General features: G+C 47.7%; 1 protein-coding gene across 1 annotated transcript; it reads left to right on the forward strand.

The window, feature by feature from the left end:
* The first annotated feature begins 2101 nt into the window (after nt 1-2101).
* On the forward strand, nt 2102-12983 carry Catip (ciliogenesis associated TTC17 interacting protein). Its single transcript, XM_028760527.1, has 10 exons — nt 2102-2113; nt 5749-5818; nt 6114-6311; nt 6582-6637; nt 7816-7902; nt 8059-8226; nt 10396-10520; nt 11542-11618; nt 11853-11941; nt 12109-12983. Exons 1-10 carry the CDS (start codon nt 2102-2104, stop codon nt 12751-12753), a joined length of 1527 nt encoding a protein of 508 aa, XP_028616360.1. The 3' UTR covers nt 12754-12983.
* Nucleotides 12984-15497: the final 2514 nt, after the last annotated feature.

The raw sequence follows: 15497 nt of genomic DNA on the forward strand, positions 1-15497 counted from the left end.
CCTCCCAAGTGCTGGGATTAAAGGCGTGCGCCACCACCGCCCGGCGCAAAGATACTTCTTAAAATAAGAGAAATCTCCTAATTTTTGATCTATAATTTAAGAATTGAAAGCCTCAATGTTCTACATCTTTGTATTTAACTTTAATTAAATTCCCTTCTACTTATTGTATAACCTATTTCCAGGCTCTATTTCTGTCATGCTAGTCTAGGCAATTCCAGAAATCCCATGTGGACCTACTTGAAAATTGACCCTGGCAGGACTATTAAATTTCTTTAAAATATATTTAAGAACATTTAAACAATTACCATTATACACTCTCCTATCCTTAAAGCCAATTAAATCAAATTTATAAATTTTTATTCTTTGATTATGTGCCGGCTGGGGACAGGCAGCTTTTATTGTCTGCTTCCTGTTGCCTCCCTCCTAGCACCCAGTCAGGGACCCAGCCAGCCTCTTTGCACAGCAGGAGTTCCCAGCATCTCTGAGTTGAGGTGCGCTCTGGCAGCTGCGGTCCTTTGTTCTAGTTTCCTGGGTGGAAACCTCTTGACTCAGCTCCACTTGATGAGAAACCAGTCCTCCCCCTCCTAGACTTAAATCATTTGCATGTGTGTCTTCTATCCCAGAATACCTAAATTATTTTTAATAGTGGATTCTTGCCTACCACGTTGCACACCAGATGTAGGGTCATGCTTCCAGCTCCCCTTCCATCTCCCTTTGCCCAGCCATTAGCCTCTGGCATCTTTATTGATCGATCATTATTGGGGACAAGGACCTTTAGCTTTGGACACACAGATTCCGGGTAGGGTCAAAGCATTAGAACCAATCTCTAACACATAATCTCAACACTTAGGGGGCAGAGGCAGAGGTATCTCTGTGATTTTGAGGCCAGACTTGTCTACATAGCAAGTTTCAAGCTAGATAGAACTATATATTGAGGCTGTGTCTCAAACAAACAAACAAACAAACAAACAAAACAAAGAACAACAAAGAACAAGGTCTCTGGAGCCCTGGGTAGGTTGGAGTCCACATTTCCCATTTATGGGCAGGTGACTTAACTTTTCTGAACCTGGGTTTGTCATCTGTCAATGGGGATGATAGTGGTACCAAGACAAGAAGCTTGCTATGAGCCCAACTTGCATCCAGCTTGTCATCTTGCTCCAGTATATATTCACACTGGCTCAGGGAGGGCCTCACAATAATGGGGAATGCAAACCACAAAACAACAAACAAACAAACAAACAAAAACCCAAAACCAAACAAGCTAGAGAGGTGGTTCAGTGTTGAGAAGCACCAGCTGATCTTGCAGAGGATTCAGTTCAGTGTCCAGCACCCACATGGCTCACAACCACCTGTAAATCCAGTTCCAGAGATCCAGTGCCCTCTTCTGGCTTCCACAGGCACAAGTCATGCATAGTGTACAGATATACATGCAAGCAAAACACCCATATGCAGAATAACAATAAAACAAGTAAACCTTAAAACACTCTTAAAACACTGGGGTTATGCTGGGCAGTGGTGGCACACACCTTTAATCCCAGCACTTGGGAGGCAGAGGCAGGCAGATTTCTGAGTTCGAGGCCAGCCTGGTCTACAGAGTAAGTTCCAGGACAGCCAGGGCTACACAGAGAAACCCTGTCTCGAAAAACCAAAAAAATAAAAATAAAAATAAAAAAAATAAAAAAAATTAAAAAAAAATAAAGGAGTAGTCGCTGCCAGGCAGTGGTGGCACACACCTTTAATCCCAGCACTTGGGAGGCAGAGGCAGGCGGATTTCTGAGTTTGAGAGTTCGAGGCTAGCCTGGTCTACAGAGTGAGTTCCAGGACAGCCAGGGCTACACAGAGAAACCGTGTCTCGAGAAAAAAAAAAAAAAAAAGAGTACTGGCTGCTCTTCCAGAGTACTCAAGTTCAATTCCCAGCACGAACATGGCAGCTCACAACTGTCTGTAACTCCAGTTCCAGGGGATCTGACACCTTCACACAGACATGCACGCAGAACACCAATGCATATAAAAATAAATAAATCTTTAAAAAAAAATGGCTAGCGTCTGTCAGGGCCACATAGAGAAACCTTGTCTTGAAGAAAACAAAATGACGAGCAAAATGGCTCCTTTGGTAAGGACACCTGTTAGTATTCTGTTAAACTCCACCTCCACAGTTACCTGACAGCAGCCAGGTACGCTCCTCCCCACAGTTACCTGGCAATAGCCAGGTAGGCCTGCCCACTATAAAAGGGGCTGCTTGCCCCCTCCTCTCTCTCTTGCTCTTACTCTTGGCCTCTCGACCCAGCGCCTGCAGGTTGCCCTCTCCCCTCCCCCTCCCCTTCCCCCTCTCTCCACGTGGTCGTGGCCGCCTCTACTCCTCTACCTCTCTGCTCTCTCTCTCTCCTCTTGCTCTCTTCCCTCCACCCTGAATAAACTCCCCCTCGTGGAACCGTCTGGTCTGCTGTTATCTGTTCCAAGCTAAGCGCAATAAATCTTTTCAACACCTGCCACCAAGCCTGACAACCCAGGACTCACATAGAGAGATTTGACTCCCAGAAGTCCTCTGAGTTCCAGATCCATGCAGTGTCATGCACCCCCTCCCTCTACACAAACAGATACAACAAATGTCATAAATTAGAAAATGCAACATGGAGGAGCAGCATCCTAACTGGGATGAGAAGGAGTTGGAATAACCTTTCAGTGTCTAAGGTTAGCTCATGTCAAGAATTTTTTCTGAGGTCCTGGCTGTCATATTGAACTGTTTGTATTGGACATAACATCACCTCCAACATGCCCAAATGGTGATCAAGTGGCCACAGCACGAATACACATCAATTGTATGAGTCCTGCAGCCACTCCTTCTCTGAGTCTGTAATCACTTCAGGTGCTGTTACACCAGACGGCATCACCCATTCATCTACCACCTATTGCTTCCTTGTTGCTCAATTCTTTTTTTTTTCCCCTTTTAAAGATTTTATTTTATTTATGAGTACAGTGTCTGTCACTGTCTTCGTGCATACCAGAAGAAGGCATCAGATCTCATTACAGATGGTGGTGAGCCACCATGTGGTTGCTGGGAATTGAACTCAGGACCTCTGGAAGAGCAGTCAGTGCTCTTAACCGCTGAGCCATCTCTCCAGCCGCCTTCTTCTTCTCCTTCTCCTCCTCCTCCTCCTCCTCCTCCTCCACCGCCGCCGCCGCCCCCCCCCCCCCCCCCCCCCCCCCCTTCTTCCTCTTCAAGACAGGGTCCCTGGCCGGTCAGTGGTGGCACACGCCTTTAATCCCAGCATTTGGGAGACAAAGGCAGGTAAATTTCTGAGTTCCAGGACAGCCTGGTCTACAGAATGAGTTCCAGGACAGCCAGGGCTATACAGAGAAACCCTGTCTGGGGAAGAAAAAAAAAAAATCAGGGTCTCTCTGTAGCCCTGGCTGTCCTGGAACTCACTTTGTAGACCAGACTGGCCTCAAACTCAAAGAGATCCCCCTGCCTCTGCCTCTGAGTGTTGGGATTAAAGGTGTTTACCACCACTTCCTGGCTTTATTTTCATTTTTGAGACAGAGTCTGATGTATGTTGTAGTCCACTGTCCTCAAACTCAATGTGTAGCTGAGGATGACCTGGGTGTCTGATTTTCGTGCCCAGACCTCCCAAGTGCTAGAATGACAACCCAGCACCATCCTGCCCAGCTGCTGCCTGAATGCACACACTCAGTCTGACTGCCTCTGGGTCAAGTCTTGGCTGTCAAGGATTAGCTCTGTGATGTCTGGAAGCCAGTTAGCCTCTCTTTGCCTTAGTTTTCATCTCCATAAAACCCACGTATTACTTCCATATGAGGTAATAATAAAGCACATCAGCTAGGCATGGTAGTGCACACCTGTAAGCCCAAAACTTGGAAGGCAGAGCCAGGATAATGACAAGCTCTGGGACAGCCTGAGCTACATAGTAAGAACTTTTTTTATCTTAAAAAAAAAAAAAAAAGCCCAATGTAGTGACATATACCTTTAATCTCAGCCCTCAGGAGGCTGAGGCAGATCTCTGTGAACTGAAGGCCAGCCTGGTCTACAGAGTGAGTTTCAGGACACCCAGAGCTACATAGAGAAACATTGTCTCCAAAAAAAAAAATTTTTTTTTTCAAAGATATACTTCAGGGGCTAAGATGCAGCTTAGTTTGTAGAGTTTGTGCTTAGCATGCATGATGCCCTAGGCTTGATATCCCAGCACCTCATAGACTGGGAATGGTGCCCCATGCCTGCCTATAATCGTAGGACTCTGGAGAAAGAGACAGGTAGATCAGAAACTTAAAGTCATTCTCCATTTCATTAGGTTTGAAGCCAGCCTGGGCTACGTAAGACCCTGTCTCAAAACAACAAAACAAAGAAAGTACTATAGGCCAGGCTAGCCTGACAAATAATATAATGTCCACAAAGGCCACTAAAAGTGTATATGGCTAAGGACAGGTGTGGTTTAACCATTTGCTATAAGGCTGGGCAGTGGTGGCATACATTCAAGACCAGCATGGTCTACAGAGTGAGTTCCAAGATAGCCAGGGCTACACAGAGAAGTCTTGAAAAACCAAAAAGAATTTGCTACGCCCCTCAGCGCAATCATCATTCTGCCTACATGTGTGAATGTCCTTCTGCCTCTGAAGGGTTAGGTACCAGTGACCTCGATGATGACACTCATCCAGTAAGATGACAAGGCATCCAAGTCCATAGATGAGCCACAGAGACCTCTGCAGAGCATAGGCTATTCTGGCTGGCTGCAAGTTGTAGCTTGCAGAAAAGAAGATGAACAGCCTTGGTGAACCCCAGAACTAGAAATAGTTTCTACTGAATGTGCATGGTTTTCTCACCAGCATAAAGGCAATGAATGGGAGGCTGAGACATTGGAAGTCAGAGGTTAACCATATTGGGAATATAGCTCACAAAGGCAATTGTCCAACCTTAAAGTGGATTCCGTGTGTGAGCCTAAGTCTGGCTTTAAACTCCTGATCTTCCAGCCTAGGAGATGTGAGTGCCAGGATTATAGGCACAAGTCACTACTCCTGGCTTAGTCCACTATTTCTTTGTATTATTATTATATTTTATATATTTGGGTGTTTTGTTGGATGTATGTGTGTATACCATGTATGTCTCTGATATCCTCAGAGTCCAGAAGTGGGTGTTGGATCCTACAGAACTGGAGACAGTTGTGAGCCATCTTGTGGGTGCTGGGATTCAATCCCAGCTCCTCTAAAAAAGCAGCCAGTGCTTTCAACAGGTGAACCACCTCTCCAGCCCCCTTAGTTCATTAATTCCCAAGGAAGTTGTAATAACCTGCTTTCCCCCAGCCTCTTAAGAATGTCAAAGGCTCCCTCTGCTGGACAACCTCCCAAGCTTGGGCTGAGCCCCAGAGCCTGACAAATCTAGGTTCAGTAAAGTGGGTTGGTTGCCCTTTAAGAGGCAGTACCTAGTTTCTGGTTGCCATGGAGACTACTAGCCACAGACTGACTAGCCTTAATAGCATGTCTTCCAAAGTGTCCCCCACAGGTGGGAAATGGGCTACTGGTCTGTGGGTGGAGGGAGAAAGTATATTTGTCCCTTACACACCCATCAAAGTGTGGTCTTCATAAATTTAACTTTTGGGAATGGGGATTGGAACCGGGTGTCCCTGCCTACTCTACCCTTTCCTCCAGGATCTGACATATTAGCTTTTCCTTCCTCTCGTAGGCTCCAAAGTCAAGGACCACCACCCCTTAGGCCACCACCAGCAGCAGCAGCAACAGCAGCAACAGCAGCAGCAGGAGCAGCCATTCCCAGAAGCCAATGCTGAAGCCATCAGCTTCCTCAACTCCTTCCGTGAGCCAGATGGTGTGGTGGGCGTGGGGAGGAGAGGTACAAGGCAGACAAAGGAAGAGAGGAGGCCTAGGTAGGCCTCTCTCTCCACCTGATCCTCTTGAGATTCAGAAAAGAGCTGATACCTATTTGCTAAGGTACATGGAGGGACAAGCCCACAGGGAGATCTTCACCAGTTGGCACCCAGTGATGACAAGGAGTGGCAGGGCTGGCTGGGAAAGGGAGACATGGCAAGGGGCCAGTGAGTGGTGTGGGGTCTAGAGGCTGGGCCTGGAGAGAGCTTCTCTGCACCACACAGGGCTAGAGGATATGCTTCTGTTTTTCCCGGAGACTCTGGCCATCCTCTCAGACACAGGGGAACCTCAGGGAGAGTTGACCATTGAAGTACAGAAGGGGAAGTACAAAGACGACCTGGGGATCCTGACCGGCTGCCTGCTGGTACATGCCTCTAGCCGTGGCTTCCTAGACAAGTCACTATGTGGAAGCTCCCTCCTAGGTAAAGTTCCAGCTGCTGGCTTGTCCCTCACATCTTCCCTCCACAGTCCCCATTCCAATCCATAGGTCCTTACTCACGACCTTATTATCCCTTGACTTACCTGGGAGGGGTAAAGCCTGGGGGAGGGGAGGCGGTTCCCAGTCACATACCCAGGACAAGAACAGTGTTGACCACCCTGTCATTTTCCCATGGCCACATTGCACCAGCCTGGGCCAGCCCCTTCCCTAGGGTCCATCCTGTGACATCAGCACTTGCCTTCCTGTACCTCAGGCTACCTAAACGAGAATCTGGAGTTAATAGAGCAGCACAGTCAGGAGTTCATCAAGGTATTTACTCCCAGCTCCCCCAGCCTTGCCCCTGTTCTGGGGTAAGAAGAACACAGGCCTTATGAGGGTGGGAGGGGCCCAGTAGAATATCACACTCCTGTATACCACCAGCCTGAACCTCCACCACATACAGTTTGATAACCAGTCAGTCACCTCCAGTACTGCTGCTGATGTTTTCTGGATGTACAAACTGAGCCCAGCCCACTGAGGCCTCCTCCAGCCTAAAAGCCTGGTCCACTTCCCAGGGCCACAGGACCTGGCCTTTCCCAGAGCCTGTCACTGTTTAGCCTCCAAATCTTCTGGCTCTATCCCCTTCACCCAGTCCCTTCAGTAACTTCCTCTATGGGGCCGTGACCTATCTAAACATGAAAGATGACTTGGGCCTAACAGCCTCCTCAGAGAATCGGTTCCCAGCTTCCAGTCTGTGTTCCATTCTGAGGTATACAGCTGTTCGTCTTTCCTATTACATACTATGGGCCTATTTCTGACCTCCACCATAAATGGAAGGTGTCCTTTCCTCCTTCTCCTCCCCTTCCTTCCTTCTTTGAGGAAGTCTCATAGCTAGACTGGCCTCAAACTTGGTATGTAATTGAGGATGATTTTGAACCCCCGATTTCTCTCCCAAGTGCTAGACCACCACACCAGGCTATGAGGCTTTTGGTTCATCTTTTTGTCTGCCTGCCTGCCTGCCTGCCTGTCTTTTTTTTGTTTGGTTGATTTTTGGGTTTTTGGGTTTGGTTTTTGTTTGTTTGTTTTTGTTTTTGTTTTTGTTTTTCGAGACAGGGTTTCTCTGTGTAGCCCTGGCTGTCCTGGAACTCAGAAATCCACCTGCCTCTGCCTCCCAAGTGCTAGGATTAAAGGAGTGCGCCACCACTGCCCGGCATGTTTGCCTGTCTTATTTTTATCTTTTTTATTTATCAAGACAGGGACTTCTGTCTTATTTTATTTATAAAAAGTAGGACTGACTGCATTTGCCTATAATCCATATGCTTAGGAGGCTGAGGCAGGAGACTTGTTGCAAGCACAAGGCTATCCTAGGCTACATAGGGAGTGCCAGGCCATTCTGAACTATTTTGTCTCAGAAAAAAACAAACTACAGACAAACAGCATCGAAGAAAGGATGGGAGCTAGCCTCTCAAGGGTAAGCACGTGATTCTCCTGTGTGCTCTGTTCCTCAGTTTCCTATCCTCCCCATGGAAAGGAAGACGAGTGTCCTGAAGCGGGATGACCAGTTCGTTGTGACCAGAAGTGTCAAGGAGGGTGAGGTAAGAGTAAAAGCCAAGTGGGAACCCCTCCCACATCCTCAGACCGCAGCGGGGACAAGCTGTGTGAGGCCAGGTAACTAGACACCCTACACCCTGCTCCAACACCTCCTGCCTCATCTGAACTCCAAGTCTCTGACTCAGATCTGCCCCAAACAGGAAACGAAGACTGGAGTCTCTGTTTTCCCCTGTAAATCACTCAAGGGCTTTGTCTCCAGTGCCACCAATGTGGTGCTGCTGAGAGTGATGGCCTGGCAGCAGTCGGTGCCCAGCGGGGCTCGCTTCCTAGCCTTGGACTCGGAGGGCAAGCTCTGCCATTGCACCTATGTGAGTACTGTCTCTGGGCAAAGGAATTGGCCTGGGGAAAACTAAAGGGCTATGAAGGCCACTGAGGTGGGAAAGACAGATGTGATGTGGGAAAGTGGCAACCAAGGTGGAATGGGTATAAGTCCTGAGGGTGAGATGAGGCACACTGGGGGCAACAGCAGTTAGACGAACTTGGTAGGAGGAAGCTTGAGGATGGAGCACCTGAGATTAGCAGGGAATGGAAAAGTGGGAAGCAACTTTCTTTGCACAAAGGTCAGTACACAAGAGAATATCATGGAAGCCTGATTTCTAACCACACGCCTTCTAAGGCTGGAGAGAGGCTCAGTGGTGCAAGATGAGGCTCTGACTTTGATCCCTAAGCTCATGTGAGTGTTGTACACCTATAATCCCTGAACTGTGGAGGTAAAGAGAGCCTGGATGCATCAGGTAGCCTCAGGACCCAGTGAGAGAGCCTGTCCCAAAGCCAAAGTGAGGGCAGAGAGATGTCTCAGTTGTTCTGAGCACTTGCTGGTTTTGCAGAAGACCCAGGATCAGCTCACAGAACCCACATGGCAGCTTACAACCTTCTGTAACTCAAGTTCCAAGAGATCTACATACATATGTATATATATATATACATATATATATATATGTATATATATATATGTATGTAAGTAAAACATTCATATACATAAAAATAAAAATTTCAAATAAAATTGATAGCTCCTGAGGAACTCACACACATGCACATGCAAGCCAAACACCCACACACATGTGCACCTATGAACACATATACACCTGCATGAATGCATACACACACACACACACCACACACATATGCACACACACACCATCTAAAGTCAGGCCTGGTGTCATGTGTTTGTAATTCTAGTTCTTGGGAAGTGAAAACAGAAGGACCGGGAGCTCAAAGTCATTGTTAGCTACCTATTTAGTTCAAGTCTAGCCTGAGCTACATAAGATCCTGTCTTAACCAAAAATAGCAACAACAACAACAACAACAACAACAACAACAAATCATCTGCCATCCAGGGCTTTGAAAGTGAGACGAATGTTTCACCACTGAGCTACACTTTAGTCCAAAGATACAGATTTTTGTTCTTTTCCTCTTTTAAAGAAATAATTTATTGTTTTTAAACACTCTTTTTAAATTTTATTTATTTTTATTTTATGTGCATTGGTGTTTTGCCTGCATACGTGTCTGTGTGAAGGTGTTGGGTCCCCTGGAACTGGAGCCAGAGACAAACGTGAACTACCACGTGGATGCTGGGAATTGAACTCAGGTCCTCTGGAAGAGCAGCCTGTGCTCTTAACAGCTGAGCCATCTCTCTAGCCTTCCCCGCCCCTCTTTTTTCAACAAAGTGTTTTTGGTTTTTTTGTTTTGTTTTGTTTTGGTTTGGTTTAGTTTGGTTTGGTTTGGTTTTTCGAGACAGGGTTTCTCTGTGTAGCCCTAGCTGTCCTGGAACTCACTCTGTAGACCAGGTTAGCCTCGAACTCTCAAACTCAGAAATCCGCCTGCCTCTGCCTCCCAAGTGCTGGGATTAAAGGCGTGGGCCACCACCACCCGGCTGTGTTTTGTTGTTGTTGTGGCCCAAACTGGTCTTAGCCCCTTCTTCTCTGACAAGGTTTCTCTGTGTAGCCCTGTCCATCCCGCAACTCACTCTGTCATGGTAGGGTCTCAACTTCCCAAATGCTAGCATTGCAATTACACGTGTCCACCTCCACACTTGGCTGGCACCCCTGACTTTCTGTGTATTTGTGCATGTAGTGTGTGCACACACATGCGCTCAGACAAATGTATATACATTTTGTGCTCCTAGAGGACAGGGGTCAACCCTCAGGTGTTTAAAAGCTTTGTCCACCTGTTTTTTGAGACAGGGTCTCTCTCATTGTTCAGCATCTTGCTCCCCACACTGAGCCTCCCTGTAACAAAGGGTGCAGCTAGCAGCAGTCCTCCATCGAGATAGCTTGAGAAGGGGGTGACAGGGACTAACTGTGAGAAGTCCCAAACATATCCTGACAACTACTTTGTGGCACGTAATTTTATAGCTAAGCTCTAAGTTACCAGTGGTGTGCAGGAATGAAGACCTGAAGAGAAGGAAAGGGCTTGAGGAGATGGGGACACCACGGTGGGCAAACACCTCACCATAGTTTCCACTTTGGTTGCTGTAGAAATCCCTGGGTTTCCAGACAATCCACGTGGGCAACCAGCAGGCTGAAATGTTCATCGTGGAGCAAACCATACACTCTGAAGAGGGCATCCCCTTCTCCTGCCAATTCTACTTGCTCTCTGATGGGTGAGCCACTTGTGGGGAGGACCGTGTAAGGTATGGGAGCTCTGAACATGAAGAAAAGATGTTCGTGGCGTGGACTAGGGCACAGGAGTCGCTATTATTCCCAGGATGCTGCCAGAAACGTTGTCAGTGAGATCTGGGTACACCTTTGCTTTGCCCATCTCATTTGCTTAAAAAAAAAAATGAGCTAAGGCTAGCCTCAAATTCACAGTCCTCCTGCTGTAGTAGTACCTTAGGTGCTGGGATTACAGATGTACTTTGGGCAAGGCATGATGTCTGCTGTTACCGGGGACAGGACCCAAGAACTACAAAGATAAAGAGAGAAAGCAGAGTAAACATAGGCCCCCAGGCAGCTCTCATGGGGACACCCAGTGTCTTACCTCAGTTGCCATGACAAACTACAAGATGAGGCCGCAACAGGGACTCACACCTATCTTTCGAGCACTTAGGAAGCTGACACAGGAGGATGGCTCCAGGTCTAAGGGTCAAAAAGGTGCATACAAGTCAAAGGATGGTTCAGCTGGAAAGGTAGTGAGGGAACTTGCGGCCAAATCTGACGACCTGAGTTCAGTTCCTAGAACCCACTTGGCAGAAAAAGAGCGTCAACTCCTACAAGTTGTCCTCTGACCTCCACACAAGCGTGGGAATGGTGTGTGTCTGTGTGTGTCTGTGTGTACATGCACACAGGATAAATTAATGTTGAAGAAAAAAAAAACACTGGATGTTTTAAACAAGTGGCCAGCAGGGTTGGTTTCTGGGGAGCTGTCTGGCTGCCATCTTCAGGGCTCTGGCTCTTTTCAGTGTGCCAGTGGGGAAACAGCTCTGTAGACAGCTTTCTCTGTTTTCTCTTTCGGTTCTGAGGATGCCAATCCTTTCTGATTGGAGCCCCACCGTTATTCAAGTCAATTGACCTTAGTCATTTCCCAGAAGACTTTCTTTACACTTGGGGGCGGCAGTGGGAGCCACCGCTCGTCGTGCTCAGTACCATTCAGTCTCTCTCCACAACCTCTGTACTGCCCTGCAGGCACCTGGCTAAGAGAGTTCAGGTGGGCTCTCCAGGATGTTGCATCATCACCAAGATGCCCCTCATAAGGGAGGAGGGTAAGTGGCCCAGGGCAGGATGGAGCAGTGAAGGGAAGATGGGTGAAGCATGGCCTCTGGTTTGGTTTGGAAAGGAACCCTAGGGGGTGGGACAGGATTCTTGAATCCTGCCCCTGACTCAAAAGGGACCTCTGACACTAGTCCTTCTCAGCTACTTTGCCCGGCCCTACTTAAGAGTTCCTTCCCCTGTTTGCCGAGGGGTGGGTAAGCAGTTCTCTTGCTCACTCTACTCAGATGTGATTGAGTCTCCGCCCACGTTTGATCAGAAGCCCCTGGTGTGGGAGGAAGATCTGGAGCTTTACTCAAAATTCCTGGACCGGAAGGTGAGAAGTGGCTGCGGCCTGGGGGTCCATCTGCTGTCCTACTGTGGACCGGGAGTGCCGAAATGCATGAATCAGGGAGATGATTGGGGGTGGGGGATGTCCAGGCGCTCCTGGCCAATCGGAGCTGTGCTCTGCTCCGGTGCTGGACCGCCCTGTGCCCCCGCCAGGAGCAGCTGCGCCACAGCCACACCAGCTATCTGCGGCAGCACCCCGAGGCCCAAGCGCTGATCTCCGACTTCCTGCTGTTCCTGTTGCTCCGCCGGCCGGAAGACGTGGTCACCTTCGCCGCCGAGCACTTCGGGCCCTTTGCAGCCCTGCGCTCGCCTATCCCAGCCCTGCGATCCTCACACCAGCCCAGCCCTTTCCGCACTCTGGAGTACGAGGAGGAGGAGGAGGAGGAAGAAGAGGAGGAAGAAGAGGAGGAAGAAGAGGAAGAAGAGAGAGTCGAAGAAGAGGAAGAGGAGATAGAAGAGGATGACTACTTGTACATCGAGGAGGATGAAGACATCGAGGACGACATCTACTATGACAGTTATTATGACAACTACGAAGACGTTGACAATTACGATGATGAAGACAATTATCATGATGATGACAATGTTGACGACAATGACGATGTTGACAATTATGATGATGACGACGACGACAACAACAACGATGATATTATCGACGACAATGACGATGATGTCGACGAAGTCAAAGTCAAAGTTGACAACGTCAATGTTGACAATGACAACGATGATGTCAACAGTGACAATGTCGATGTTGATAATGATAACAACAACCAGGGTTTGGATCCCGAAAAGGACTAGGTGGATGGCTGGAAGCGGGAGACTGGGACTGGCTGGGGCTGCGGCCTCAGTGGGAGTTAAGCAGGATCCTTTCCGGGTGCTACACTGCCAGCAGGGACTATATTTAGCCAACTCTTCTTGCAAAAAATGGGAAGTTTTAATTTCGTTTACCCAGCAAGTTTCATCTTTTCTTCCTAGAGTCTATTTTCACAGTTATTTCAGAGAAAATAAAATTAAGGCCTGTGGCCAGATGTGTGTGTTGTTGCCTCAACATCTGTAATCCCAGCCCTCAGGGCCCTGAGCCAGGGGAACTGCTATGAGTTCAAGGTCAGCCAAGGTTACACAGCAAGACCCTCTCTCAAAAATTAAATTAAAAGTTAAGAAAAGAAGGGAAGAAAAGAGGAGGAGAGGAGGAAACCACTAGGCCCATGCCACCCATAATCCCACCCTCAGGAAACACAGGCGAGGGCTGGAGAGATGGCTCAGTGGTTAAGAGCACTGACTGCACTTCCAGAGGTCCTGAGTTCAAATCCCAGCAACCACATGGTGGCTCACAACCATCCGTAATGAGATCTGATGCCCTCTTCTGCTGTGTCTGAAAACAGCTACAGTATATTCATATGTAATAAGTAAATAAATCTTAAAAAAAAAAAGAATTAAAAAAAAAAAAAGGAAACACAGGTGAGTTCATGATCATCTTTGGTTCCCTTTGGTGAGCTTGAGTCCTGCCTAGACCACAATAAAATCCTGCACGCGGGAGAGCAGGATTTTTTTTTTTTTTTTTTTTTTTTGAGACAGGGTTTCTCTGTATAGCCCTGGCTGTCCTGGGACTCACTCTGTAGACCAGGCTGGCCTCGAACTCAGAAATTCGCCTGCCTCTGCCTCTCAAGTGCTGGGATGAGAATGAAAGAAAAGCAGGGATCATTGCCACCTCCAGGTTCCTGGCTCACCAGCAGTTCTGGCCAGGGACTTGTCGGCCTGGCCCTGGCTGTGGGCCGAGTAGTGAGTGCTAGGCCAGACCCTCTGAGGGCGTTGGTAGTTGGGGCACAGACACCTGCCTCCATTAATGTCTCTGGCTGTCAGCCCTGCTGCTTTGAAATGAGAGACTCCAGAGGAACTCCAAGGTGTAATGGAGAGTTCCAGTCTGGGTTACAGAGCTGAGGAAGGAAAGGGAGGATAGTGTCTGTCTCCCAGAAATCACTTCAGAAGGCTTCAGACAGGGCTGCCACTTGAGCCTTGCAAAATGTTTTATGTCATGTTCCCCCTCCTTAAAAACAAAACAAGACAACAACAAAAGCCGGGCAGTGGTGGCGCTTGCCTTTAATCCCCACTCTCGGTTGGCAGAGGCAGATGAGTCTCTGAGTTGGAGGCCATGCTGGTCTACAGAGCAGGTTCCAGGACAACCAGGGCTACACAGAGAAACCCTGTCTCAAAAAAAAAAAAAAAAAAAAAAAACCAAAAAAACAAAACAAATCAAACAAAACCCAAAAGAAATGCACAAGAAAAGGGAAATAAGCCGGGCAGTGGTGGTGCACATCTTTAATCCCAGCACTTGGGAGGCAGAGGCAGGCAGATTTCTGAGTTCGAGGCCAGCCTGGTCTACAGAGTGAGTTCCAGGACAGCCAGGGCTACACAGAGCAAACCCTGTCTCAGAAAAAAAAAAAAAAAAAAAAAAGGAAAAGGAAATAAAACCACAACCAACAAAATTATCTTAGTTTCTCTGTCCCATGATCTCACACACTCTACCAGAGGCTTCACCCAGCCCCTGCCAAGCATTCTAAAATAAATTTTTATAATCCCAATGGATTAGCAAAATGAAATCATACCAGTAATACATGCTTGTTAGTTGGTAATTTGAATACTTAATTATATATATACATATGTATATATATATATTTTTTTTTTCAAGTGAAGCTGAAGTTGTCCTAGGTCCATTGTATTTTGAAACACTATTTCATGTTTTAGAGTTGGATTTCTGGGGCTGGGGAAAAAATGGCTCACCATATAAAAGTGCTAGCTGTGCAAGTCTGAGGACCCCAGTTCCATCAGTGGAACCCACATAAAAGCTGGATGTCGCTCAGTATGGTGACACATGCCTTAAATCCCAGCACTAAAAGGCAGAGGCAGGTGGATCTCTGAGTTCAAGGCCAGCTTCATGGCTACATGGTGAGTTCCAGAGCAGTCAGGGATGCACAGTGAGTTCCTGTCTCAAAAACAAACGACAGAAGCCGGATGCAGTGGCTTGAAGTTGTGATCCCAGCACTTCCATGGCAAGACTGGAAACAGAGACAGGAGAAACATTCTGAAACTTTGGGTCTGTCCAGCCTAGAGTACACACTATCTGTAGAAATGAGAGAGGCCCTGCCTCAACGAGGTAAAAGATGGAACTTTTTCTAATACCATTACAGCCCTCTGTCTTCATGTCTCTGTATGTGGGTACAGTATGTGGGTAGGGATTTAACCCAGAGCTTCACGTGTACTAAACACATATGCTGGCCCACATATCCGTGGTCTGTGCTGCAACCTGAAGCCATGTTGCTGTCAGTGGCAATGCTGCTGTTGGAGGGTCACATTGATGTGGGTGGCGTGCACTACCACCTGCGACCATACTGATGCCTGGGGCCGTAATGCTACTGAGGAGCTTATGTGGCTTTGTGGCTTTGCTGTGGCCGGGTCTGTGTTGGTGTTCATGGCCCTTGTTGCCGCCAAAGGTCTGGCAGATGTCCGTGGTCTATACTACAGACTGAAGCAACATTAGAGGGGCT

Source organism: Grammomys surdaster, unplaced genomic scaffold (genome assembly GCF_004785775.1).
Source record: "Grammomys surdaster isolate TR1022 unplaced genomic scaffold, NIH_TR_1.0 126546, whole genome shotgun sequence".
In the NCBI taxonomy this organism is placed as follows: Eukaryota; Metazoa; Chordata; class Mammalia; order Rodentia; family Muridae; genus Grammomys; species Grammomys surdaster.

Excerpts from the sequence above, each read along its gene's own strand:
- Catip (XM_028760527.1), top strand. Across the intron at positions 5,819-6,113 it reads CAGCTTCCTCAACTCCTTCC|GGCTAGAGGATATGCTTCTG; the intron begins GTGAGCCAGATG and ends TGCACCACACAG. Across the intron at positions 6,312-6,581 it reads ATGTGGAAGCTCCCTCCTAG|GCTACCTAAACGAGAATCTG; the intron begins GTAAAGTTCCAG and ends CCTGTACCTCAG.